The sequence below is a fragment of the Dasypus novemcinctus genome, chromosome 15, assembly GCF_030445035.2.
Source record: "Dasypus novemcinctus isolate mDasNov1 chromosome 15, mDasNov1.1.hap2, whole genome shotgun sequence".
NCBI lineage: Eukaryota > Metazoa > Chordata > Mammalia > Cingulata > Dasypodidae > Dasypus > Dasypus novemcinctus.
The window spans coordinates 14,739,415-14,766,696 of record NC_080687.1 but is presented as its reverse complement, the minus strand read 5'-3'; the positions used below and the strand labels follow the sequence as shown (position 1 = coordinate 14,766,696).

At 42.8% G+C, this 27,282-nt stretch overlaps 1 protein-coding gene across 3 annotated transcripts in view; it reads left to right on the top strand.

Annotated features, from left to right (window-relative positions):
- The window catches only part of TNFRSF19 (TNF receptor superfamily member 19), a 77,805-nt gene that overhangs the window by 23,586 nt on the left and 26,937 nt on the right, over positions 1-27,282 (top strand). For all 3 annotated transcript variants that reach the window (XM_058277052.2, XM_071208179.1, XM_058277053.2), the window contains 2 exons: positions 7,248-7,426; positions 16,404-16,489. In XM_058277052.2, the coding sequence (XP_058133035.1) occupies positions 7,248-7,426; positions 16,404-16,489 (265 nt within the window). The remainder of the gene's footprint in view (positions 1-7,247; positions 7,427-16,403; positions 16,490-27,282) is intronic.

The following is a 27,282-nucleotide window of genomic DNA, read 5'->3' as shown; positions in this document are numbered from 1 at the left end:
GGCTTAGGACAGCTTCTAAAACAGAAAGACGTCCCAACCCTGTTGACCACCTGCCCACGCAGTGCAGGAGCTGCCTCCCTGAGCCCCTTCTTCCTCGCCGTCCTCCTGCCCACTGCCCTTGTCTTGTCCCCAGCTTCCACGCGGGGCCGTTTCTGAGCCCCCGGCTCCTCATCTTCCTTGGGCTCTGCGAGCTACCTGCTGCCTCCGGTGGCGTTCTCCTGTCCAAGAGCCCTGCGCTTACCAGTGTCGTCCTTGGGAGCCCCAAGCATCATTTCTTCTCACTGAGGCTCTTTTTAGTAATTCAGCTTAACAAGCAAGTTAGTTTTCCTTTGTATCTTTCGAAAAATACATTTCAGGTTGCTGAGCCACTTGGTCTGTTTTAGAAGATTTTTTTTCCCCATTGGACCATATTTGTCCATTCTTCCACAAGTGTTTTGTTTTTGCTAGTTTATGAGAAAAAGACAGTTAAGAATGTTTTTTTTCCTATTTCTGAGGCAAAAATAAAAAATATTGTTTATGCCGCTCCATACATAGTGTATACTGGGCATTTTGAGCCTGCATCTGAATTTACACAGCCTTTAGCATCCTTTCGGTTCATGTTAATAAACATATCGTTGGGATCTGTGGGAAAGGATGGTTTTTCGTTTTTCTAAAGTAACCACATTAGACTCTTAATATTTACTGTCCAGAATTTGCCTGGCTATGGCCCCACCTCCTTACCAAGAATCAATGCCAACAATGTGCTTTTAACATGATCGCCTCACAGCAGTAAATCAGGAAACTAGTTTTTGCATGAACCACTTGAAACAGGCTTCAAGTTTCTGGCATAGTATTCAAAGTTAGCTTTTCTAACCAATTATTGGGGTGACTTTTGTTAAGGTGAAAAACACACCCTTATAAACAACAACATCCTTTCCTCCGCTGGGATGTACATCCAGCTTCGTATTTTTAAAGACGGCAACTTGTGTGAAAACTGTTTAGGTCCCTCTGAAGAAACTGACAAAAAATTAATGTAATCTGTGAGCATTAAAACGGTTTATTTCTGCCATTTAATTAGAGTTGCTCACTTTACTTTTAATTATGCCTGATAGAGCTCAAAAGGTTTGACAGATAATAACAAGCTCTAGCTTGTCACTTGTCTTTAAAAGCCTCAACTACAGATTCTCCTGATCCAGAAGTTGGAAGGGGGGCAGAAATACCGCTTCGGTGTTGTTTTAGTAAAGGAAATTAAAAAGCCGGCTTCTAAACACCAGTGACTTAAAGCTAATTTGGCATTTCCATTTATGTGCCCTAGAGTGTCTCTACAAATAATTTCTTCCCTGTCCAAATTTGAAAATTCACATTTAACTTTTAAAGTTCAAAGACCCAAAGTTAATAACTTATTGGCTGTGCAAATAAATAGTGCTTTAGACCAGCGGGCCCTGCGTGAGGCTCGTGGACAATTGATGGTCTGTGAGGTGCTCTCCTGTGGTCTGTGGACTTGCTCTGAAATGTAGCTGGGAGGCCGCTAGTGTTTTTGTTAAGTGCTGGATTTGCCAAGGGAGGAGAGCGAGAAGGGGATTTAGGGACTGTTTACTTTGACTCATTTTGCTACTGGAAAGCCACCAAATGTGGCTTAAAAATATTGGGCAGCATGACAGAACTACTGCTGCTGCCAGCTTGGGTGGAAGCAGCCCAGCTGGATCCAGCCTTCTCCTGCCTTGGATCCAAGATAAGAAAGACTACCATCACCCCGCAGCCCACCCCCTGCCCAGGAGACTGACCTTACCAAGTGGGACCCTTGCTGTTGGCTGTACTGGCTTTTGCTCCCTGGAATAAAAAATTAAAACTCTCTGAATACTGTCTAAAACAGTATTTGCCCATCCATGTGTGTATTCAGCAGGCATTTCTTTATTGCTCATCAGCCTGTTAGGTACCAGGTGCTCTGTGGGCTGTTGGGAAGGAGATGTGGAGGGAGGTATCAGACAGCAGGAATGGTTCATTTATTGTACGATTTTAGGAATTAAGCAAGAGCCTTATCCCAAGGCTTTTTTTTAATGCACACTCTTCTTTTATCCAAGTGTGTATTTTCCTACCACCTCACATTTTATTTTTTTATTTTTTAACTTTTTTTTTCTCTTACCGCCCCCCATTGTCTGCTCTCTGTGTCCATTTGCTGTGTGTTCTTCCGTGTCTGTTGTATTCTCATTAGGCAGCTCCAGAAAGCCATCCTGGGAACTTGTGGAGTGGGAGAGAGGTGATGATCATTCTCTTGCTCCACCTCAGCTCCCTAGTTCAGTGTGTCTCGTATTGTCTTTTCTTTGTGTCTCTTTTTGGTTGTGTCATCTTGGTGCGTCAGCTCTCCATGTGGGCGGCTCCACTCACAGGTAGTCTGCTCTCCTGTGCAGGAGCTGCACTCCTTGCGCAGGGCCACTCCTTGTGCGAGGGGCACCCTTGTGTGGGGTGACACTCCTTGCATGTGGCAGCACTCCACATGGGTCAGCTTGCCACATGGGCCAGGAGGCCCTGGGTATCAAACCCTGGACCTCTTACAGGGTAGGTGGAAGCTCTATCTGTTGAGCCATATCCGCTTCCCACATTTTATTTTAAAAAGGTCTTTGCAGCAGTTCAGTCCTAGCTGTTTCCTTGTGGCTTTTAATGTTCAGGTCATAATTTCAAAAATAAAGGCCATAGAGTAACTCAAAACCTAAATGCATTTCTGCCTTTAATATTAATGGTGGACCAGTGTCATAAAAAGAAAACACATCTATAGAATTTTGATGCCCAGGTCATGTGACTCATTCTTTCCCCAGTCCCCCCCCCCATTCCTTTACCGTTCTACTCTCCCCTTCTGCCAACCCCCCCCACACACACACACACAATCCTGATAAAATAATAGAGGGAGTGTGCTAGTATAACCTGTAAGGTGTTTGAGTTTGCTAAAGCTCCTGGGAGCGAAATACCAGAAATGAGTTAGCTTATAAAATGGCAATTTATTAGGGGAAAATCTTACAGTTCCAAGGCTGGGAAAATGTCCATATCAAGGCATCATCAGAGATGCAGTCTCACCAAGGTTGGTTGCTGGCGATCCTGTTGTCCTGCCACGTGGCAAGCCACGGTGGAGGCCTGTCTCTGCAGAGCCCTGCCTTTCCTCCAGGCTCCCTTTCTCCTGAGTTCAGCTGTGGGCACTCAGGCACATGACTCTCTCTCCCTTCTCCTGGCTTTGAGATGCTCTGCTGGTTACAGCCTTCGGCCTCTCTTTCAGCCTCTCAGAGTTTTTCTGTCTTTCTGCAGCTGTAGGTGGTCCTGGAGTATTCTCTCATATGGCAGGGTAAAGTGGTGGCTGCTCCCTTTCTCTGTGTGCCTCTTCCATTTATAAGGACTCCAGTAAAAGAATTTAAGACACACCTTGGATCCCACAGTCTAATCAAAGGCCCTTAACCAAAGCGATCTAATCAAAAGTGATCGAATCAAAAGGTCTCTTAACTGAAACTAACCAAAGTCCCACATGCACAGGAATGGCTTAGCTTAAGAACACTGTTTTCTGGGGTCCACAAAAGACTCAAACCAGGACAAATGGCTAAACAGAAACACAGCCTGGCAAGCACACTCTCTCCTTTTAGTACTCTTCATTTTATTTCACCAAAAATCCTTGCATACCTTTTCTTCTATTCCCACATGTCCCCTCCCAGGCTGTCAAGGAAAATACCATGCCCAGAGAAATTGCCCCTTTCTACCCAAAATTTATGGAGAAAAGATCCAAAAGATTTTATGCCCTTTCCATTAGATGCACCGTTTCGTCATCTGATCAATGCAAGTGGAACTCAGCAGACATTTCTGAGTTCTCCATCTGTCCCAGCACGTGGGGTATGGCAATGAGTATGCACAGCTCCAGCAGAGTAAATTAGGCTTCCTCAGTACGCAGACGGCTTGCTGGGCTTCTCTCTGTGTCCTGCTTTGGACACTTGCCAAGGTGCGTTTTGTGGGGTCAAAACCAAAACTAGGTGTGGAACAGTAAAATGCATGTATATGCACACAGGCACACACACAGGAGTCGAAAACAACTCAGAGGTTACCAAAACCTGGTAAGAGGGTTTGCCTGTGTGGAGGGATTAGGAGGTTATTGACTGACTATTTCTACCTAGAGTTCAGATGTTTTTGTAGCAACAACAGTAATTTTCTTTAGGGTGGGTGGGTTTGGCTGGGTTGAGATAAGAAACACTTAGACCTGCATCCTAATTAGTGTAGCAAAATAATACTAAAATTTATTGAGCATGTTCTATGTATTATCACTCTCCTTGGGGCTTTTTTATAGAGACTGCTTAATTTGGGAGAATTTTATTTAAAGTATATTTTCTCTTAAAACATTTGCCATTTTCAAAAGATAATAGATTAGCCTAATAATAATCCACGTATGCTCTATGGAACACGAAAAAAAAAAACCTTGCAGTTTGTGATAGTCTAAGAAATTCACAAAGTGACTGTTTTACATGTTCACACAAACCTTGAATTACCTAGAAATTCAGAGAAGTTGTTAAATTACAGTATAGTGTCTATGGTATGGCAGGAACCACTTTTAGAGCCAACTGTCACAGTTCTAAAGCATCATAGACATAGAGACTGTAATTATTTTAAATCCATGCTATAAAGTAAACATCACATAAATATTAAATTACTCCTGATACAAATGTCTGCCATGATGTGTTTTCATATCATCAATAAAAGCAGATGGTTAAAATGCCTTGAAATCAGGAAACGGACTTTGGCCCAGTGGTTAGGGCGTCCGTCTACCATATGGGAGGTCCGCGGTTCAAACCCTGGGCCTCCTTGACCCGCGTGGAGCTGGCCATGCGCAGTGCTGATGCACACAAGGAGTGCCGTGCCACGCAAGGGTGTCCCCCGCATAGGGGAGCCCCACGCGCAAGGAGTGCACCCATAAGGAGAGCCGCCCAGCGCGAAGGAGGGAGCAGCCTGCCGAGGAATGGCGCCGCCCACATTTCCCATGCCGCTGACGACAACAGAAGCGGACAAAGAAACAAGAGGCAGCAAAAAGACACAGAAAACAGACAACTGGTGGAGGGGAGGGGAATTAAATAAATAAAAAATAAATCTTTAAAAAAAAAAAAAAAGCCTTGAAATCGCCCCTAGTAAGTTCAATAAATAACTACTAAGAGAAAAAGACCTGCGGCCAGCAGCTTTCTATCCATCATAATACTTAGCATCGATGGGAATAGTGTGTTTACAACCTTATTTCTTTTGATCACTTCCTATCCTGGAAGAGTACTACCCACAGAGTTTTTGTTTTCTTTTAAAGACCCCTATTATGATTGCCATTGTATAGATGAAGAAACTGAGAATCAGAGAGTTCCCCAAATAACTTAGCCAACAAGTAGAGTCGGCATTCAAATTCCTGCGTGTTTGACTCCAATATTTTAAAATGTACACTTTTGTCCTATGTCAGCCTGGCTTGAAAAAAAAAATTCAGACTGCATTTACTCCCAGCTAATACATGCTTTTTTTCTCTGGCTTTCTTTTGCTTTGCTTTCCCTTCTTCTACTTCTCTTCCTTTTTCCTTTCCTATTTTGTTATGCTGTAACTTATACATGAGACTCACAGCCTAAGTTGCCTGGATCAAAGCACAATTTTGAACCCCTCTGCTCTTGCTCTTGCAAGACCCTTTACCGCACAGGTACTTAGCTTGTGAACAGTGCTCTTTCCACTCCGAGGATGTCACGCGCACCAGGCTTTGATCCTGATGTACTGTGGGAGTGGGAGCCTCACACTCAAAGGAAATCTTTGGATGCACACAGCTCTCTTGGCAGCCAGAGTACTTAGAAAAACCACAAATCTCGCTCAGCTCCCAACCACATCGCCCATGTGCGGCGCTTCAGAACAATAACGATGACCTTCCCACAAAGACCTAGTACACGTCTAAAGAAACTCTTCTTCACATGCATCTTTATTTTCTTTATTTTCTCTGGACTACAAGAATAATAAATGCTTACTGCAAAAATTAAATCATTTCAGAAATATAAAAATTGGAAATGCCTCATAATTCTACCCCTCACCACCCCCAAGAGATCATCCCTGTTAACAGTTTTAAAGACATTCTGATTTGTGAATTAGTTCTTTGAAATTAAAACCTTTCCCCCCACCCTGTTAGTGCCTGTAGCTTAGGACATTGTCTAGCTGGGATGTGATGAAAGTTTTGACCTTCTACTTGTTTGCTCTCCCTATTCCTCTGTTATGTGTGTTCAGGATACACAGTGGGTGAAGGAATTGAGAGCAGGAAAGGAAATGGGAATTTTGAACTAGCTGGGGCTTGCATTCTGATATTTGTTTTCAGACGAGGAAACTGAGCACTAAGAAGTTCTTTTTCTTCATGCCTCTTGTCCCTCTGTTGCCTTTAGCCCTTGCCTGTGGGCTTACTCGGCAGGCTGTCTGCGTAGGTGCCCTTTTTCAGAAACTGCTGTCCATTTTTTTTCAATGATCAAGCAGCACGTGTTCTCTAGAAGCTATCACAAAGTGCAGCTAACCAGTTAACGTTCATGCATGAAATCTTTTAGACATCTATATATGTGAAGTGCCTGAGAGACCCTACAGCATAGTGGTGAAGAAGTCTGACTCTGGAATTAAACTGTGGAGGTTCAAATCCTGGTTCTAACACTATGTAACCTTGGATAGGGTACCTGAAGTCTGAGAACACTAGCCCCATAAGATTTTCATCTGAACGAGCAGTTAGCATTCCTTTAAGAAGCCTTCTCCTCTCAGAAAATATCAAATTGCCAACCATCTCGGGGGGCTCGTTCCTGGAGCTACACTCTAGACATATACCCTTTAAGGACCCTTTAAGATCAAAGTACAGATTTCTGCCTTGATGTGTGAATGAGCGTCTGAATATTTCACTGACTTCAGATTCTGAACATTCACACGACTGCCTTCATTAGAAAAGAAGAGAGCGCCACAAATCTGCCACAAATCTACCGTAAGCACGCAATAACGCAGCAGTGGGGGGCCCTCGAGACCCTTTATGATTCAAATACTCCCAGCTCCTTGAATGAAGTGGATGACTAAGTGTGTTCAGAGGAGTAAGAGAGATTATGAGCAGTGGAAGACAGAGGGGAACTTGCTGAAAGAACGGCCTTTGTGTCCGGGAAGGCCCACACTCAGCCATTATTCCCCCCAGGTCTCCGTTTGATCCCCGCAGCCCTTCCTTTTTCACGCCTGCAGTGACTGAATAGCTTTCTGTTGCCCGTTAATCCCCGCAGGAATGTGGCTTTGGCTACGGGGAGGACGCCCAGTGCGTGATGTGCCGGCCGCACAGGTTCAAGGAGGACTGGGGCTTTCAGAAGTGCAAGCCGTGCCTGGACTGTGCCCTGGGCAACCGCTTCCAGAAGGCCAACTGCTCTCAGACCAGCGACGCCATCTGCGGGGACTGCCTGCCCGGGTACGTGAGCCCATCTCTCTCCCCTTGCAGTCATTCAGTGACATGATTTTCGAAGGGCATTGCTTTCTCTTGTTTCCTTCCGCACGTGCATGCGCGTGCATATTGACCCAGAGATAACTGTCAGGGGTATATTTGCGTCTTTGCTCAATGTTTATTCACCAGATTCTGCACGCCTCCCATGTGGCATGCACCCTGCGGGGCTCTGGTTAGAAAAGAAAACCAATGAGCGGCCAATAAAGCATTAGTGCCGTGAAAATGTAAAGAGCTCCTGCGAATCAATAAAAAAGAAACACACGGACAGAGGGGCAAAGGAGCCGCCAGGCAGAATCCCACGCAGCCGAAGGATTCATCCATTCATCCGAGGGTGGCCATCCTCGCCAGCCACCAGACAGGTGTACCTCACGGCTGTCCAACAGTTTCAATGCGTTGTTTTAGGTGCTTGGGCTACACCTGCGGATAAAAGAGGCAAAGATCTTTGCCCACGTAGTTATATTCCAGTAGGGCTTTTAAAATATACCTAAGCAGTAAATAATAAATAAGTAAATTAATGCAGGTTGGGAGGAGATGATAATTGCTATGGGACAAAGAAAACAGAGCAGAGAAGGGGCATCAGGAGGGCCCATGGTGGGGAGGCAAGTTGCAGTATTCAACTGGGACAACAGGGTACACTTGACTGCAAGGTCTGAGCCAGACCTGGAGGCAGTGAGGCAATTAGCCAGGCCGATGTTTGGGGGACTAACGTTGTTAGCAGAAGAACTGGGGCTAGAGACAGGTCTAAGGTGGGCATAGGGCAAAGGGGCCAGGGATACTGCAGGAGAAGGGAAGAGTCAAAGACAGGAGGGGAGAGCGGTAAAAGGCAGTGGGCAGGTGGGTATGTGGGAACCTCTAATGTGCATGTTGAAAAATGTCCCCAGGCTGTGGAAAGCAGGGGACCACACCCGGGCCAGGAGGAGAGGTGAAGCCTGGCAGGAGCGCTTCCGGATGGCATGGGACAAAGATGCCATGAAAACCAGACTCTTGGAGGGCAGGGTCTGTATGAGAAGCTGGACTCTAGCACACGGGGGGATGGGCAGGTTCTTATGTGAAGAGACACTGCTGCTCCTGGCTGAAGGAAGGCACTCAGCAGAGGGCTTGGTAATTGATAACTTGATGGGTATAGCAGGGCCAGGATGTAGACCCAAGACAGAGAGACCCAAACTTTCAGGGCCGCAGAAGCCAGACTTTTGTGCAAAATAAGAAATAGTCCCAAACAGCATTAAAGGAGCAGCAAATTTGGGAGTCCTTTCATTGCTCCAGGCACTGGCCTAAGTACTTTACATGAATGATTTTTCCGTCATGCTTGCAATGGTTTGACAAAGGAGGAAACTGAGCCTCATGAAGGCTTAAGGTATTCAGGCACAATCACTTAGCTAGGAAGCGGGGAAGTTTGCGTTCAAATCCAGGCAGCCTAGCATCAGAATCCATGATTTCAGTCCCTGCGGACAAAGGCCTCTCACTGGAGTTGACCAAAATGTGCCCACAAGATCAGGGTGGTCTTGACGCTTTCGGGATCCTTTGGAAGGCAGAGGGCGGAGAATAAGCTCTGGACCTGAAGAGAAATGGGGTGGGAAGCAGCTTTGTGGGTCAAGGGGCCTTATGCAAAGACCAATCGTCTAAGGAGGTGCCAAAAGCATAAGGAAGAAAAGAAAAAATAGTTGTTAGATGTCATCGAAATTATGGACTGTTGTGCTTCAAAGGACATCATCAAAGGAGTGCAAAGGCAGTCGACTGTATACGGCTCTTTGTTGCAGCATTACTCATCACAGCCCAAAGGTGGAAGCAACTCCAGTGTCCATCAGTGGAAGAATGGTTAAATAAAATGTGGTATATCCATGCAATGGAATTTTACTCAGTAAAAAAAAAAAAAAGGAATTAAATTCTGATACATGCGACAATACGGATGAACCTTGAAGATATGCTGAGTGAAAGAAGCCAGACACAAGACCACATATGGCACGATTCTGTTTATACGAAATGTCCAGCAGAGGCAAATCCATGGAGACAGAGAGTGTAGTTCAGTGCTTGCCTGGGCTCAGCCTTTCGATACCGACACTGTGGGACAGTAATAAATGAAAACATTTGAATGATGTTTCATGGTTTCTGTGGGCAATTACTTTAACATTAGTTTTTGTACAAGTACTCTTCCAGCTGGTCTACATTTCTGTGAAGAAGGCAAGTGGCTGAAACCCATTTTATAGACAGAGAAATCAAGGCATAAAGAAAGCAAGCAAATTTTGATTTGCTCCCAGAGAAAGGTCACTGCCAGGAGTAAGGTGGCATTTTTATTTCCGGTCTCTCCTGCCTTCTACAGCTTCAGCCTCACTCTGATCAGGCCCTTCTGCTACCCACAGGATGGATACCAGCTGCACCTTCTTCCCAGGAGCATGTCGGGTATGGAAATAATCTGTGCTGTTAGTGCAGGAGCCTCCTGCTTGAGCACGCTCGATGCCTTTAGCCCAGGGACTTAATTTCTCTGATACCCACTCTTCTCACTCATAAGTCTATCATCTGATAATGACACCAGCGTGCAGAATTACTGGGAGGATTAAAAATAGAGTGCATGGAAAGGGCCTAGCAGAGTGCCTCGCCCATAGTAAGCTCGAAATGAGTATTTGGCATTGTTGCTAATTAATGTGAAATAATCGATGTGAAAGCTTTGCACAGCTGTTTCTTCAGTCTGGCCAGTGGGCCTACAGCCTACTCTGCCTGACCCCAAAGCATCAGTCCCTTCTCTGCTAAGCAAAGCCGGAGCCCAGTCTCGAAAGAAAAACCCGGCTCCTGCCAGCGCTTTGCTGTTTCTAGTAATGACAGCTGACATTTATTGAGCAGTGTGCCGGTTACTTTCATGTATCATCTTGGCTGGGTGATGGCGTCCAGTTGTTTGGTCAAGCAAACACTGGCCTGTTTGTGGCAGTGAGGGTGTTTCACAGATGGATTTACATCATTAGTCAGCTGATGGCTCTACAGTCAACAAAGGAGATTGCCTTCTGCTATCGGGGGAGTCTCCCCATCCAATCAGTTGGAGGCTTCAAAGCAGAACTGGGGATTTCAAAGTCAGAAGGAAGAATTCCTGGGGAAATCAGTGTCACTTTGACTGAGTTTCCAATTTGCAGCCTGTCCTAAAATATTCAGACTTGTCAATCCCCACAGTCACATGAGAGTCAACTCCTTTAATAAATTTCTAATATTTACAAACACACACATGTGTGTATCACTGGCTGTGCTTCCCTGGAGAACCCTAACTAACACAAGCCCTTCCTACGTGCTGGGCACTTCATCATGCAGGTTAGTTTATTTAATCAGCAAAACCATGCTGTAAAGTAGAGGTTACCACCAGCCCCTCTTTGCAGAGGCAGAGATTGATCCTAGGGGGGTAGATAGACAGCTTGCCCAGAGTCGCACAGCCTGTAGGTCCCAGGGCTTGGATTCAACCATAGGCAGCCTGATGCCGAGCTTTACCCGTGTCTAATTTCAGGGAAGCCTCACCTAGGACTTGCCTGATGGTGACCAGGGCAGGAGAACTGCCTCTGCCCGCTGTGCCTCACTCCCACTCCCCAGCTCCCTAGGATCCTGACAGCCACCTGAGTTGCCATGGGATGCCCTCTCCATCCCCCTCCAACCCGTTCCCAGGATGCCCTCCAGAAATCTCACTCTTACCCTAATGAAGTAACTTTTCAATTAGCATTGGTTGAATTTCAAATAAGGGGCCAAAGCTGTGGATGGCTGAGAAACAAAAGCAGCGGGTTGACTAGTCAGTAAGAACCAAGGTGCTCGCAAGAGTCCAGAGCAGAACAAAGTCATCATCTAGACTCTGGATTGTAATGCCCAGGACGGAACAGCATTCAAAACGTGTGACGTGGGGCACGGGGAGACTAGAGCTGGACTGCTACTTTACATCAAGCTTGCAGAAATGCCCTCATTGACTGAAGAGTTGATGGTTCACAATCAGGCTTTCTTAAAATAACAGTTTGAAGAAAACTTCCATAGCCTTTCCAAAGTAGTTTTCAAACATGGTGTTCATTAGGCTAACCAGTGTCATTTGGATTCAGGTCAATGAAAAATTCCTCTTCACATTAAGATTTATAGTATTTATAATACATTATTTATGTGCTAAGATTTGAATTATTTATATACTGTCTTTCATCAATGATTAAATAAAATCCAATGTGGTTTCCTTTGTCTTTTTGCATTTTTGCATCTGAAAGCCCAGACAAAAAATCAAAGTTCAACTACAGAAACCAATTTCCCTAGGTTCCTTATACATGTCTCTATTCCTTTTTTTAAATTTTATTTTATTTTAAAAATTGTGTCCTGTCTCTCTCAGTCAGGAAGCAGAGTTGCAGATATTACTATCTTTCAAAAACCGTAGGATAATTTTTAAAGATGTACAGATTTCTTTTTCCAGTTAGTCTTTTAAAGTCACATTTTGAACTCTGATTTCAGTATCTTCATCTTAAGTTGGGATAACCATAAATTATGATAATTTTGTGGGACTTTTCTTCAATTAAAAAAATATATATGTCTTTGATCCTTAGTACAGAATGGGTAATTTAATCATTAGCCTGTTCTTTAAGATTCTGACCTTGTACTGAGCGAAAAGGTGAGAGTCAGTAGACAGTTTGGAACAAACATTGTAGCAGTTATAAAATTCTAAGATTCAACCATCAAGTCATTAGAAAGAAGAACAAACAGATTAGGTTCTGAATGCTTCTGTATAATCTCTGTACAGCAGCTAAGAGCTGTCACAAGTCCCACTGACAGGTCACCACTTGGAGTCCCCAAGAATTGTTGCACTCACTGGGCCTCCCTCATATCAGCTATTTCCAGTTCGTTTTTCGTGGCATTTAGAGCATGACATGATTCGTTCAACTTCTAGCTTTATTTGTGTAGTGTCCTCAAACTCATCATAATATATTTAATAAAATATTTTGGGCACAAATATTCTATTTGATTGTCAGGGCAAGTTCAGAACTCAAAACTGGGTACAAATAAAATTTCTTATTTTTTAAATGTTTCATCTACATTTTAATCCCAATGCGTTATAATTTCCCAATTTTTAAAAAGTTTTCATTTATGTGTTTTTAAATCTTCAATATTTGCTATTTAAAATGGTTTGCTGTTATACTTTCTGCTTCACTTTTTGTTTTGCTTATTTACACATAGTTCCACCCCCAGATAACTCCTTTGTAGTTTGCTTGTTGATTTTGCTCATTGTCTGCTCATTGTCTGTTTGTTTTTTCTTTTGGAGGCACCAGAAACTGAACCCAGGACCTCCCATGTGGGAGTTTGGTGCTCAACTCACATCTGCTCCCATATTGTTCATATATATACAAATATTTTAGACCTTTTCAATTATTAACTTTTAATTTGGCAAGTTTTAATTTGGCAAGTTTTCTGGCTTTGGGTATAAAAAATAGTGGCCATGGTGGCTGCTGGGGGTAGGGAATGGGAGGAAGAGATGAGATGTGGAGGCGTTTTCGGGACTTGGAGTTGTCCTGGGTGATGCTGTAGGGACAGTTACTGGACATTGTATGTCCTCCCATGGCCCACTGGGTGGAATGTGGTAGAGTGTGAACGATGATGTGGACCATTGACCATGAGGTACAGCGATGCTCAGATATGTATTCACCAAATGCAATGAATGTCTCATGATGATGCAGGAGATTGTTGTTATGGGGGGAGGAGTGGGGTGAGGGGGGTGGGGGGTATATGGGAACCTCAAATTTTTTTAATGTAATATTAAAAAAATAAAGGCAAAAAAAATATGTTGCAATGTTTAGCACAACATACATCTTAAAGAAGAAAGCTCCCTTATATATTTCATATGTCCTAGGATTTTTACTTTATAAATCCCAAAATAAATAATTTTTATTTAAAGTCTGGTGGGATGACACCTTATTGCTTATCATTTGGACACATTTTTATAGTCCAATTAAAGTTGAAGTTTGGGCAGCAGACTTGGCCCAGTGTTTAGGGCATCCGTTTACCACATGGGACGTCCACGGTTCAAACCCCGGGCCTCCTTGACCCGTGTGCAGCTGGCCCATGCGCAGTGCCGATGCGCGCAAAGAATGCCCTGCCACGCAGGGGTGTCCTCCATGTAGGGGAGCCCCACGCGCAAGAAGTGTCCTGCCGCGCAAGTGTGTCCCCCGCGTAGGGGAGCCCCACGCGCGAGGAGTGCGCCCCGTAAGGAGAGCCGCCCAGCGCAAAAGACAGCGCAGCCTGCCCAGGAATGGCACCACACACGGAGAGCTGACACAAGATGATGCAACAAGAAGAAACACAGATTCCTGTGCCACTGACAACAATAGAAGCGGACAAAGAAGACGCAGCAAATAGACACAGAGAACAGACAGCCGGGGTGGGGGTGGGGAGAGAAATAAATTTAAAAAAAATTTTTTTTTTAAAGTAAAGTGGAAGGTTGAGCAATTACTGACTATATCTGGACACTGAAGATAACTTACCTAGTTGTCTTAAATTTGCACATTTTGTTTCAACCATAAATTATCTAGATTTGCTACCTACATTATCCAATTTTGCAAACTAATTTCATCTGCTTTTCCTCTATAGACTTGGTCTTTGAATTAATTTCCATATCACTATTTTCGTCATAGAAAAATTGGAGGTTGTATAGAAGAAAAAAATTCACTTCAGTTCTCATCATGTAGAACTAATCACTTCATATTAGTATATAATATCCTTCCAAACTTTTTTCAGTGCAAATATATGCAAGTAAATATTTTTATCTGCATTGGTAATAATTTGAAAGAACCTACACCAAAGTGTGCATTTGTACAAAATGGAATTATATACATTTCTTCCTTTTTTTTAACTGAATAATATTTCATGAATTAAAAAAAATACATAGGTTAAATTTGCATCATATTTCTAATGGCTATTTTCTAATCCATTGCCTTGGGTTGGTCATTTCTGCTGTCAGACATTGGTGTTGTTCCTTTTTTTTTTCTTTTTAGATTTTATTATTATTATTTTTTAGTTCATTTCTCTCCCCTTCCCTGCCTGCCGCCCCCCCCCCCCCCCCCAGTTGTCTGCTGGCTGTAGCCATTCACTCTTTTTCCACTGTATTCTTGTCAGCGGCACTAGGAATCTGTCTCTTTTTGTTGTTGTTGTGTCATCTTCCTGCGTCAGTTCTCTGTGTGTGGCGCCACTCCTGAGCAGGCTGCACTTTTCTGTCATGGGGTGGCTTTCCATACGGGGAGTACTCCTTGTGCATGGGGCTCCCCTACGCAGGGGACACCCCTGCATGGTACGATACTCCTTGTGCACATCAGCACTACATGTGGGCCAGCTCATCACATGGGTCAGGAGGCCCTGGATTTGAACCCTGGTCTTCCCATGTGGTAGGCAGATGCTCTATCCACTGAGCCGAATCCGTTTCCCAGTATTCTGAACTAGTGTTTTTTTCCTTATGAAAACAATCCTGTGATTGCATTCTTATATAGAGAGCTGTACACACTTCATTATTTTTCTAGAATAAATTTCAAAAATGAAGGATAAAAGATGTAAGCTATTTTTATTGAGTTATAGTGACATATTGCTAAATAAAAGTGCCACTTTTTATTGCTTCTGGCAATATATACATGTGCTTATTTGCCTCTGCTGAAACCAACACTGGTTAAAGATGCTACTTTTTTCTTTCCTAATTTTCTAAGTAAAGATGGTATATTTTCATTTCAACTTGCAGTTTTTGGTTAATAATGTGAGGTTAAACATTTTAATGTTAAATTTAAAAATTTTAAATTGCTCATAGTTTTAATTTAAGTTATGAAAAATTTTAAATATGAAGTGTTCTTCTTTTGGGAATTAGCATCCTTAGCATAATTTTCTTTTTTTTTTTTTTAATGTATTGCCCCCAGTGTTGTTTGTGCATGCTGTCTGCTCTCTGTGTCCATTTGCTTCGTGTTTTTCTATGCCTGCTTGTCTTCTCTTTAGGCGGCACCAGGAATCAATCCTGGGATCTTTCAGAGTGGAAGAGAGGTGTTCGATCGCTTGCACCACCTCATCTCCTTGGTTTCCTGCATATCTCATTGTCTCTCCTCTGTGTCTCTTTTTGTTGCATCATCTTGCTGTGTCAGCTGTTTGCACGTGCCAGCACTCCACACAGGCCAACACTCCACGTGGGCCAGCTCGCTGTGCAGACCAGCTTGCCTTCATCAGGAGGTCCTGGGAATCAAACCCTGAACCCGCCATATGGCAGGTGGGGGCTCAATCACTTGAGCCACATCTGCTTCCCTGCCTAATTTTCAATTGCAGTGTTAACTTTAGCCATAACAATTTTGAAATTTTGAGTTATTAACTATAAACAGTACTAGGATTAGAAATATTCTTCAGGGTTTTTTTTCTCATTAACTGTGTTGATGATGCTTTATTTTACTTATTTATTTTTGCTCTTCTTTAAAACAATTTTGTGCTGTTAATTTCTTCCCCCTGCCTCCTGGTTTTCTTGTCATGCTCAGAAAGACTTCCCCACATCAAGATTGGATAAATACCTCCCTGCAGTTTTCCATTGCTTTTATGGTTTCCTTGCCTTTCTTGGTCCCTGAATTTCAAATGTTAAAAACTAGCAGTTGATTTGCAAGATGTTTTGAACCTTAAATTCCAATATTAAGGGCAAAGGCGAATGATTTCCTGTTTCCTCAGCAGTACCCCAATATAGACAAAGTATAGACTTAGTACAATCTGTAAAGTTGTGTTTAATGAAATTGGTTATTTCTCAAGTGTTCACTGCATGCTCAGGAGGCCTTTTCATAGATATGTCTATTTAAGATCTACTCTATTTAAACTTTTGAGTACCTGTCTTTTTTAAACAATAGGACTGGTCATGGAGATTGCCAGTAATTCATGGCATACATCTGTGTGCCGCAGCTATGAGCTCCGATTAAAGAGCTAACAAGGATTATTGTCCTTTCTCTTCTAGATTTTATAGGAAGACAAAGCTTGTTGGTTTTCAAGACACGGAGTGTGTACCTTGTGGAGATCCTCCGCCTCCTTACGAACCACACTGTGAGTGAACTTTATCCATACACAGCAGAAGGGATTCGGCCTCTTTTTTAAAAAAAAAAACAAAACAAAAACAACAAACACCTTTCTTCAATCAGCAAATGGCATAAAATCTGTCTTCACTGCAGGGCTGAACAGTGCACACTCCTTTTATCAACTTTCTTGCAGGACATAAAGCCCCTTTGTGCTGTGCTGCAGGCAACAAACTGTTCATTGATTTAAATCTCAAAGTGGAACACAGACATTTAGTTGCCACTAAGCACCATTCATGTCTCATCTTTCTTTCTAGATATCTAACACAGGCAACTCCAATTAAATAGGTGGTCCAAACCATAATGCATAAAGTCTTTGTGATGTGGCCCCTCAAATCCCAGGGTTTTCTCTTCTTGAACCCCACACACTATATTCTGATGGCTGGCTTCTCTGTCTTTTCAGAGACTTTTGTCTCTCTGAATCACCTGTCTTCATTAATGTATCAATAAGCGAATCTTAGTTTATTTCATTCAGTGATTCATTTTCTTATTTAACAGTTGAGAACAGGGAACCCATTGCATGCTGGAACTGTACCTGTAAATGACAAAATTGTGCCATTTCCTCTTTTTTAAAAAAAAATTTTAAAAGATACTTAGATTACATAAATGTTACATAAAAAAATGTAGGGGATTCCCATATGCCCTACTCCCCATGCCTTCCACATTTTCCTACCTTAAATGTCATGTGTACATTCATTGCAGTTGGTGAACACATTTTGGAGCGTTGCCACTAAGCATGGTGTGCCATTTCCTCTTTATGTTAGCATCAATCCTGGACTCTAGTTTTCCTCAGCTAGAAAAGGTATTCGTTGCAAGTTGTCATCAGCCCGCATTGACTTGGTATAGGAAGAACAGAGACTCCTCACCCTTCTTAAGCCCAAGTAGGAAGCCTGACCAATAGGGACAGGAAAGGAATCAGCAGGTGGGCTTAGAAGCTTTCTCTGGACATGTTTACCTCTGCCCAGGCTGTGTTTGCCTCTCTGCAGAGCATTGGTAATATGGACCTCTGAATCTAGGGGGTGTTTTGATCTACTTTTCCATGTGTTTGATCTGTCTTCTTGCCCCCTTGCAACTAATAGAAAGCTATTGTATTATTTGAAAAGGTCACATACTACTGCTCTTTCCAAGAACATCATGGACATTTGCAGCCCATTTTATTATGTCCTTTATGAAAGCACATTCCTTTCTTTTCTTTATTTGAAATAATAGAATAGCAAGAAAATGAAGATTAATGTTTGCATAACATGTATTGACCCTCATTTTTATCATATGTAAACATTTTCCCAATAATTCATCACAATTAGCAAATAATATAGTGAATGCCTATTGTGTTTCAAGCATAATACAAGTGACTTACCTATTTTGTTTTACTTAATTTTCTCAATAATCCTATTTGTCAGAATACTAGCTGAGAGGTTAATGACTTTCCATTGTTGGCCAGTAAATGGCAGACAGTTTTCAACCCCAGTCTGTCTAATTTCAAGTATCATGCTGTTTCCACCACATCCTACTGTTTCCTTAAGAAAAATCAAACTCTCTAATCCATCCTTTGTTGACTCATATAGTATGCTGCATGTTGACTTTCTCTTGTATTGTTTGCCTTGATATTTTCCATTTAATGAAGGCTTTAAAATTCTAAAATATAGGAGAAACTGAAAGAGCTTCTTTTACTACAGAGTCCATAAAAGAACATCCCCTGCTTGCCAATTAAAACTGGGAACCAACATCATCCTACCCATGTGTCAACTTGGCTACCATTTTGTACAGAATGCCAATTTAAAATTATGAACTGCATCCCAAACTGCCATGATGAGATTTAGTTAAGAAATTTATATTGCCCAGTTTAAAGTTGGAAAGAACTAGGTTTTTTTGGTTATTGTTGTTTTATTTTTTTGCTCCTTTAATTTATTGGACTTAAATGTAATAGAGTCTAGTCAAAAGTCTGAGGCATTAGAATCTTTTGCCTACGAGGTTCTGGCTAAGCTCTGGATGCCATAAATTATACTTTGAACATAGAATTCACATGTAAGTTATGATTTTGAAGTGAAAATTAGAATTCATATGTAAGTTATGATTTTGAAATGAAAAGTAACTAGTTTAATTTTCTATAGATATATACTTCTTGATATATGAAATTTTTTAGAAGGCAAGGAAAAAAATTATTTATCCAAGTCAGAAATGCAGTTTACACAGCTAATAACCTTTCAAATCATAAAGCCAGTCAGTCTGGTGGTCTTGAGTGAGCAGTAATCCTTATCTCTATAAAGAAAAGTTTGCTGCCTTTGGCACAGAACTTGGGAATAATTCCAGAACACAACTAATCTCTTCAAAAGAGATCTTGAAGCCTTTTGGGGAAATTATGTAAGGCGCCGTATGTTTTCATTTCTTCTACTTTGGGCTTTTCAACTCGCCACACAAAGAACTGCTTCTTCAGAGATTTTTTTTTTTTTCCTGAAGAGTTCCTGTATTACTTTGACTCTTAGCTGTAAGAAAGTGACGCCACTCCAGCTACCTCAAGCAGTGGGTTTTATATCAAAGATATGCTTGTTAGTGAGAGCGACCAGAACCTTCCAGAACCTGGGATCTCCCGGTACCTAGAGCAGCCCTTACTCAGGAGCCACGGCAGCTCTGCAGGCTGAGACTGGAGCCCTTCCTGTTGCTCGGCCCCAGAGCATCTGTGGCACTGTCCTATCTCGCAGGTCACAGGCAGTGTTGGTCTGTCCTCCCTGTCCACACTCCGGAAGGAGAGGCTCTGACAGACCTGCTTAAAATCCATCATCCTCCTGAGGCAAGGCCTCTTTCCTCTACCAGCTGAACAAATCTTTGAGTGCCTATTGTATACCGGGTGCAGTGCTGGGACCTGGGGACACGACGGGAAACAGGCAGACCCTTGTCCTTGAGTTGTTGATTAAATACTCAGAGTTAAAACTATATTCAGGTAATTCACAAAGAGATGCAAAGTTGTGACCAGGTTTTCATGAACAAGTGACTTTTGAGTTGTCATGTAAAGGATCAGTTAGAGGAGGATGAGCCGAAAGGAGGGCCCAGAGGACTAGGGGGAGATCCAGGGGCGCAATCCGTTGGATGCAATGTCGATTGCTGTTTGCAGGTCAGGTAAATCAACTCTGGGAACGTCCTTCGGATTTAGCACAGTGGAGGCCATTGGTGACATTAACAAAAGACATTTTAGTTACTGATGGAAATAGAAGCCAGATTACAAGGAAATGAGAAGTTGACGGAAGGGGAAGAGTGGAGGCAGCAGTTATGGACAACTCTGCTCAGACGTTGGCCTGTGACGAAGGAACAGGGTGATAGGGAGCTGAGCAGAGGAGGAAGGGATTTTTGTGTTATTTTTTTAGGTGAGACATGTCTACAGGTTTGAAGGTTGAAGGGAAGGGTCCAGTTGAGAGAGGCTCACTATTTGATATGAGAGAACAAGAAAGAATCAATAACATAAGATTACTTATATAAGGTTACTTACGTTGCCGTCCTACATAAGATAGGTAACTGGGGTAGCCTCCCAAAGCAGGTGGCAGGTGTGTCCCAGGTGAAAGAGGTCTCTTAGGGAGCCCTTCCTGCTCTAACCAAAGGGAGGGAGAGGTGGTTGGGGGCCCATGAACAGGAGCGTGTACATTCAGTGGCCAGAACTGAGGGGTCCCTAACAGATGGTGTCTGTGTCTGTAAAGTGGGTGGCAGCAGGTTCTGCCAAGGACGGGGCTGGAAGAGCACACGTTTGAGGTGCTCATTCCACAGTGCGGGAGGCAAAGTGGATGAGAGAAGATAGTGGAGCTTTCGGTGACATCAAGGACCCTGGGACATTTGCGATCGTGGTGAGGTATCGATCTCTGGGAGCCTCCACTGCTGGGACAAATCAGTCACCACAGAAGGTGCCCCCAAGACATAATTAACTTATACCCCAAAGGTGCAGCCTGTAACAAGCCATAAACAAAACGTTTAAAAAGGAGAACTGTCTCAGTGGTCGTGACACAAGAATAATTTCAAGCGAATGCAAATATATTTTCTTATATTTATATAACACCTGAAGCAAACCAAAATGACAACAGAAAATATGAGATTGAAAGCCTCTTGAGTATCTGTCAGCTCTCCAGGGCTGCACCCCAGTTCCAAACTTGCCACGGGCTGGTGTGAGTTTGGAAAGTTAACCAGCTCCGCTTGGGTGCGGTTTCTTCCTCCGTGCGATGGGTAATGCCATCTCCTGCGGTGGTCATAGGGATTAAGGGAGTTGATGGAAGTAAATTCCCTGGCACTGTGTCTGATAGCAGGCAGGGCTGCAGAGCTGGGGGCTTCCTTCCTGCTGCTTCTAGCAGGCAAGGCTCCTGGGATGCTTGGAGCTGGTCTCGCAGCATTTGGAGGGAGAGGGGGGACTGCCGTCTTGGAAAATGGCTGGTGACAGCCCAGGAGGTGTGGGTCAAGGGACAGCAGTGAAGGCCTTCATGTGTACTGCTCCACTCAACAGTAAGGGAATAGTGGGAAATGGATTAAAACTCAACAATCAGATATCAGATAAGTACTGTATGGTTCACATTTTTAATAATGAATGCGTGAGTTTTCTCTTTTTGTAGGGTATACCTATATTTCCTGAAAAGCGATTTCAAAATCAAGAACGACGTTTCTAGCCCTCATGACTCTTTGCATGTCTGTACGCATAAAAGCCCCGTCTAGAAAAGTCGGTGTTTAACAGAAGCAGTAGAGTAGAAAGCAACATGGGCCCTGCCTTAGTTTCCTAGGGCTGCCAAAGTAAGTACCACAGGCCGGGGCCTTAAAACAGCAGAAGTCCAAAATCCGCAGGCTAGATACCTTCCTTGCCTCTTCTAGCTTCTGGTAGTTGGCCTGCAGTGCTTGGGCTTCAGCCTGTGCTATGGTATCACATGGCGTTCTTGCCGCTACCTGCCTCTGCGTCCAGGTTTCCTCTTATTCTTCTTATAAGGACACCAGTCGTATTGGATTAGGGCCTCCCTACTCCAGTAGGACATCATTTGAACTTGCCTAATTCCATCTGTAATGACCCTCTTTCCAGAAGACATACTGGGGATTAGGACTTCAGCGTGTCCTTTTGGGGGACACAATTCAACCAATAATGGGACCTGTTGCCAAAAGTTTGGGGCTCAAATCTTGGTTCTGCCATAATCCTCACTGTGTAACCTCTGCTTATCACTGCACCTCTCTGAACCTCCAGTTATGCTCTGTAACATGGGGTAGCAATACCCACGTCTGCAGATTTTGGATAGAATTAAATGAGATAGTGTCTAATATCCTGACACCCACCACAGAGCAAGCTCCTTGGCTACTGTCCACCTTGGGGCCAGCCTTCTCCCACACGAGGGCTCCCTTCCACCCTGCATCCCTCACGCCTGCCTGACCCAGCCGTGCTCTTCGGGGCACATGGTGGTCAGGAGCTGTCTGGTCCTGAGAGGTCCTTGTGATGCAGCTGGCCTTGGGGTTCGTCTTGCTGACCCTTCTCCTCCTTTGGTGGGCAAGCAATGGAGGATGTCTAGAAAGGAGCCGCAGGGTACTTTTGTGTTGATTACCTCAAATGTGTAGAATACCAGGCCAAGAGACCCCACTTGGGTGGTGGGCTGGTCTCTTTCATCTCGATCCCATTGCCCCAGGCCTGTCCCATGCCCCCTCCAAGAATGATTGGCTGTGTGAGAGCAACCAGCCCATCCATCCATAACCTCCTGTCAGCTCACTACTGGCATTAATTCATAGGCATAGCTGGCTGGGCATGGGACATGGGAGGGATGAGCGTCATTACCTAAATTAGAGCTAAATGAAAGGTCTCTTTATATGGAAATCACTGCTTCCTGCTTCTGCTTCTCATGGTGTCTGTACTTTGTAATAATATGGGGCCATTTAGAACATTAAGGAGAAAGAGTGAAAAATACACTAGAACTTTTGTAAGTATTCTATCCTGCCCTGGGTCTGCTAAGAAATGCAGATTTTGTGTGATTTTCTTTTTAACAGTGTTTATTTGGAACAAATCCGTGGTTGAAACAAGTTGGTTTTGGAAAAACTCAAAGTGGTTTTCACCAGAGCAAAGCATTATTAAGGCTGTTGAACCTAGTTGTTTGCTTTCTCCTCAGGGGCTTTGTAAAACAAGCCATGTGATTCTAGAGAGATAAGCAATCAAATAAATTGCTTTGTGTTGGAGAAAGAAAAGCTATGAGCTGTACTGACCTGCAGCAATTTAGGAATTTTACTTGGCTTAATGCTATCAGAAAACAATTAAAAGTTCTTCCTACCAATAAAGTAATAAATCACATTATTTTTAAAAATTGTTATTTGGTGTTTGTAAGAGGGAGGAGGAAGATATGCCTTCTTTTCCATAAAGAACCTCAAGATAGGGAAAAAAATGATTATTTCCAGAAGAAATTAAAAGTTTATTCTAAATAAAGAAATAAAGGTAGTTTGAAAATAAGCATTTAAAAGTTTTAAAACTTTTTTCTCCTCACAGTTAATTCTTAATACTCAGTATCAAAAAGCAGCTAAACAAACCACAGCATTTTGGTATTTTTCTTTCCATTCTTTTTTCTGTCTATAGCACTGATTTTTAAGATAGATATAATTATGCTGTATATACTACTTGTATCATTTTCCACTTAAAATATAAATATTTTTATGTATTAAGAATGAACATTGTTTTAATGACCTTATTGAGTAAAGTATCAAATTGGTATTTTTCTACCCATGGCCTTTTTTTTTTAAGGTACGGGGGCCGGGGAAGTTGGCACTCAACCACTGAGTCGCATCGCCTCCCCTGAGTTGTTGTGTTTTTTTCTTTTGTTTGTTGTTTATTTTTGTTTTCATGAGGCACCAGGGACGGAACCCACCATGTGGGCAGCAGGCGCTCAACTGCTTGAGCCACACCTGCTCCCCCCAGGGACTTTTAAGGTCGTCTCTAGGCTTCTGCTGTTACGCTTAATGCTGCTGTCCACACAGCTGTGCACTAACAAATTGATTCCTGTGAGGCAGTTTTGTATGTCCAGGCGTGCTAAATACTTTTGTCTCTTGGCCCGCAAGGCTAAATTATTGAAAACTAAGAGTGCCTGATAAACACCTCTTTTAACAGAAAGAAAAACAACAAATTTAAAGAGGAAATGAATTGGGGGTGCTTGGAAATCATTACCAATATGGGGATTCAGGTTTTGTTTAAGGGAGGAGGAAGGAGGAGTGGAGGGGGAGCAGGAGGACACAGTGTTGGGCAGAAAGTTACTCGTGGGCATCCCAAGTGGACTTCAGCCTTTATCGGAAGACGTTCGCCCCCTGAGGCCCTGAGGTGGAGGAGCCGCTTCCTGGCATCCACCCGGCACCTCGTACTCCATCCTGCGGGCCTGACCCTGAAACTGATGAGTAAAGACTCTACCTGGGCTGCAGAAGACCTACTGCTCATCCAAAAGTCCTTTACATTCGTCTGTGGCAACATTTGGGGTTTCTGTGGGATGCGTGTTTTGGTTTGTTGGTTTTCTTTTCTGTCCGTGCCATACAGTTCTCCTTGATGCGAGTGCTAAGCCGTACTGGCCTGGTTTTCCCGAGCGCCCCCTGCCTCTCTGAGCGGTGGTCCTCAGAGGCTCCATGGACTGGGAAGCACTGCCTTTCCTGTGGCTTTCCACCTGCTCTGTGGTTCTCAGGCCGAGGTTCTTGCACTCAGAGTTCCAGGGGTTTGTCGCTTGGATTCTGTGTTGTGGAGCCTTGCTTTGGGGATCATTGGAGGAAGAGAGGAGTGCCCCTGAATCTCTAGTGCAGTAGAGAAGGGATTTTCTTATGGAGGAGTCTGAAAAATGTAGCTCTTTCCAGAAATTTCGGGCTAGGGATTAGGAAGACAGCTCAGCAAGGACAAAACAGCCCATGGCTTGTGTGAGCCATGACGAAGCCAGACCTCCCTCTGGCTCTGGGAGCAGAGAATCCCTCTATGACTTATTTGCTGGTTTATTGCTCCTTCTTCTCTTCCTCCCATTGTCTTTCGTTCCCCCACTTTTCTTTGATATCTCCCTGTCTTTTTGCCAATATTATGTCCTTTAATTATTTTATCGAAAAACATGCAAAAATAGTAGCGGTCCAAGGTCAGTTGTGTGGAAACCTACTAAATGCAGCTGAAAATGCAAAACCTGACCGGGTCCCTCTGCACTAGAAGCTCCTTCCTACAAAGACAGCCTTGCAAGGCCTCCCTTTGTAGCCTATTTATTTCTACTGTAAACCTGGCTAGGACAAGCCTACTCAGCCACAGGAAGGATCAGAAGCCGGGGAATCAGATAGATGCATGCAGCTAGAAGTGAAAGGGCAGCCTGCAGGCCAGCTGGAAAGAGGTGGAAAAACCACAAAAGGCCGCCACGAGAACTCAGAACACACTGCAATTTTGTGTCATTTAGTGCAGAGCAAACAGACCTGTACCTCCTAATGACTGACCCTGAGGTTTTCACCCTAATACCACTCTGTTACGATAATTACAGTTCTCACTATTATTCTGGACTCCAAAAAGGGGTGGGAGCGCTGATCAAATTCCATTTGTTGGAGTCTTTTTAAGATAGAAGAAAACTGTGTAATTCATTTTAGAATGATTTTTATCCAAATGATTAATCCTTTTTTTGTTTTTTTGGCTTATTTGCTTGTCTGGGTCAACAACTGAGATCTGAAAATATGTTGAAAATTTGTTGTATCAAACTTCTTATTTTCCGAGGATGCTGAAAAAAAAAATAGCTGGGCAGCTTAAATTTCCTGGCCTCTGTAGAGAAAAATGACACCATAAACATAACTACTACCTATGATTATTTAGCTCTTTCGAACATTTGTCCTCCAAATATCGTTCCTTGACCCTAGCTTATAGCTTGTTAAAGCAGTAGAAATCAGAAAATTCTTACAAGAGAAAAAGTGTCTTAAACTTAGGTGCTCTGTGTTCATTTCTCTCTTCCAATGTGAAATTGCCTAAGTATTTTCAAGCCATTAAGTTTGTCTGCTACAAGTTTTTAAAAAAAAAAAAAAGGAAAGGCTTAAATGCTTCAACTCAGGCGTAAGTTGACAGCGTCCTTTGGATCTGAGAGGTTTTGGCGAGATCTCGGTTGCATGACTGTCAGGGAGGACCTGGCCCTCATCCCGAGCTGAAAGCTCAGAGGGAGACCTGGAGACTTTGGTCAGGACCTCTGAAAACCAGTAGCAGTTGATCATTACCCCGTTAGCTATAAATTGAACTTCTCTGGCTTTTATCTCCAATCTCTCTTTGACATTTAAAGCCAATGAGCTGGCTTAAATATTTACTCCTGAAGAAACAGGTTGTTTGTTAAAGGTCATCACTAAAGTCAGTGAATTTTAGATTAAATATCGTTTATTTTAAAAATGTGAAATCCAGCACGCCTGCTTCGTGAAGTTGTGCATGTTTATAAATAGACAAGGGATTGTGAGTGTGTGCCCATTAAATGCTTAAAATAAAGAAATGTGAGGTGATGGAGAAACATAGTCTTGCTATTTATGTCAAAGCTGTAGTGGAAATAGTCACATTTGAGGCTTAGTGATCTCTCTTCTTTATCTGGCTGAGCACTCATCATGAGGTAGTTATTTGAGATCTCCAACTGAGCAGGGAGATGAGCTCTTTGAACTCCATGGGCTCACAACCTAGAGGGAAATAGAGTGTGTGACCTCAGTCCATCAACTGGAATATTCCTTTACTTTAAACATGACTGAGTTGTCTGACCTCTTCCTTGGTCAACTGCCTAAGAAGGGGGTTGAATTGGAGAAACATCATTTTGAAAGGGGAAAAGAGAAGTATCAGGGGAGTTGAGAATAGCAAATATTTCTAGGATTCTGAAATGTACCAGACACTGCGTTTGCCTTTCTCAATCATACCCTGCAGTGATTCTCAGTAATTCTGTGTGGTGTGGGTGTCATTGATGCCCTCGTGCACAGCTGGGACTTGACAATCACGTGGAAGAGGAAACAGGATTGGAACCCACATCTACCTGGCAGCCGAGATGTGCCGAGTTCAAGGGGGAACTTGGAAGGACTAGGAAAGAGAGAGTTTACAAATAATTGAAAAGTTGGGAAAAAACATAGAAACTGGAAATGAAATATAATTGATCAGCCTATTTTTAAAAGGGTGTAAAATATCTCAAGTTTGAAAAGGTATTAGAAAGAAAAATATTGTAAGCATGAAGTCAAATTTCAAATAAGAATTTTTTTTGAAAATAAAATTTTGTTATTGTCTTTTTTTAAAGATATATACATCACACAAAATGTTACATTAAAAAATGTAAGAGGTTCCCATATACCTCACTCCCCACCCCCACAAGACTTTAATTTTTAAGATAATATCTCACTTGAGTTTTTTGGTTTTTTTTTATCACTTAAGAGTTTTTAAACATAAAACATTAGTTTAACTGCTCCATTTACTCTTTTGACCATTTCAGAGAAACTGTTACATATTCATGAGAGTTTTAATCTATATTATGCATCCTATAACCATTTTATTAATTCAATTTTTAAGAAACATCTTTTTCTTGATACTAATTTAATAGTATTTAAAGGGAGGGAGTAATTTTTAAAGCATTGACCTTCTTGGGGTAGACTCAAAAGGGTTCTCTTTATGAACTGTTTCAAAGATATCGTTCGGACATCTTTCTGTTCCCTGCACTGGAAAAAAATTATGTATATATCAGTGTTTCCTGTCCATGTGTCATTTTCTACCAAGAGGTTATGGTACATTGTTTTGTCTTTAAATGAGTTCCTACAAAATCTTGACTCTTGCACTTAAAAGGG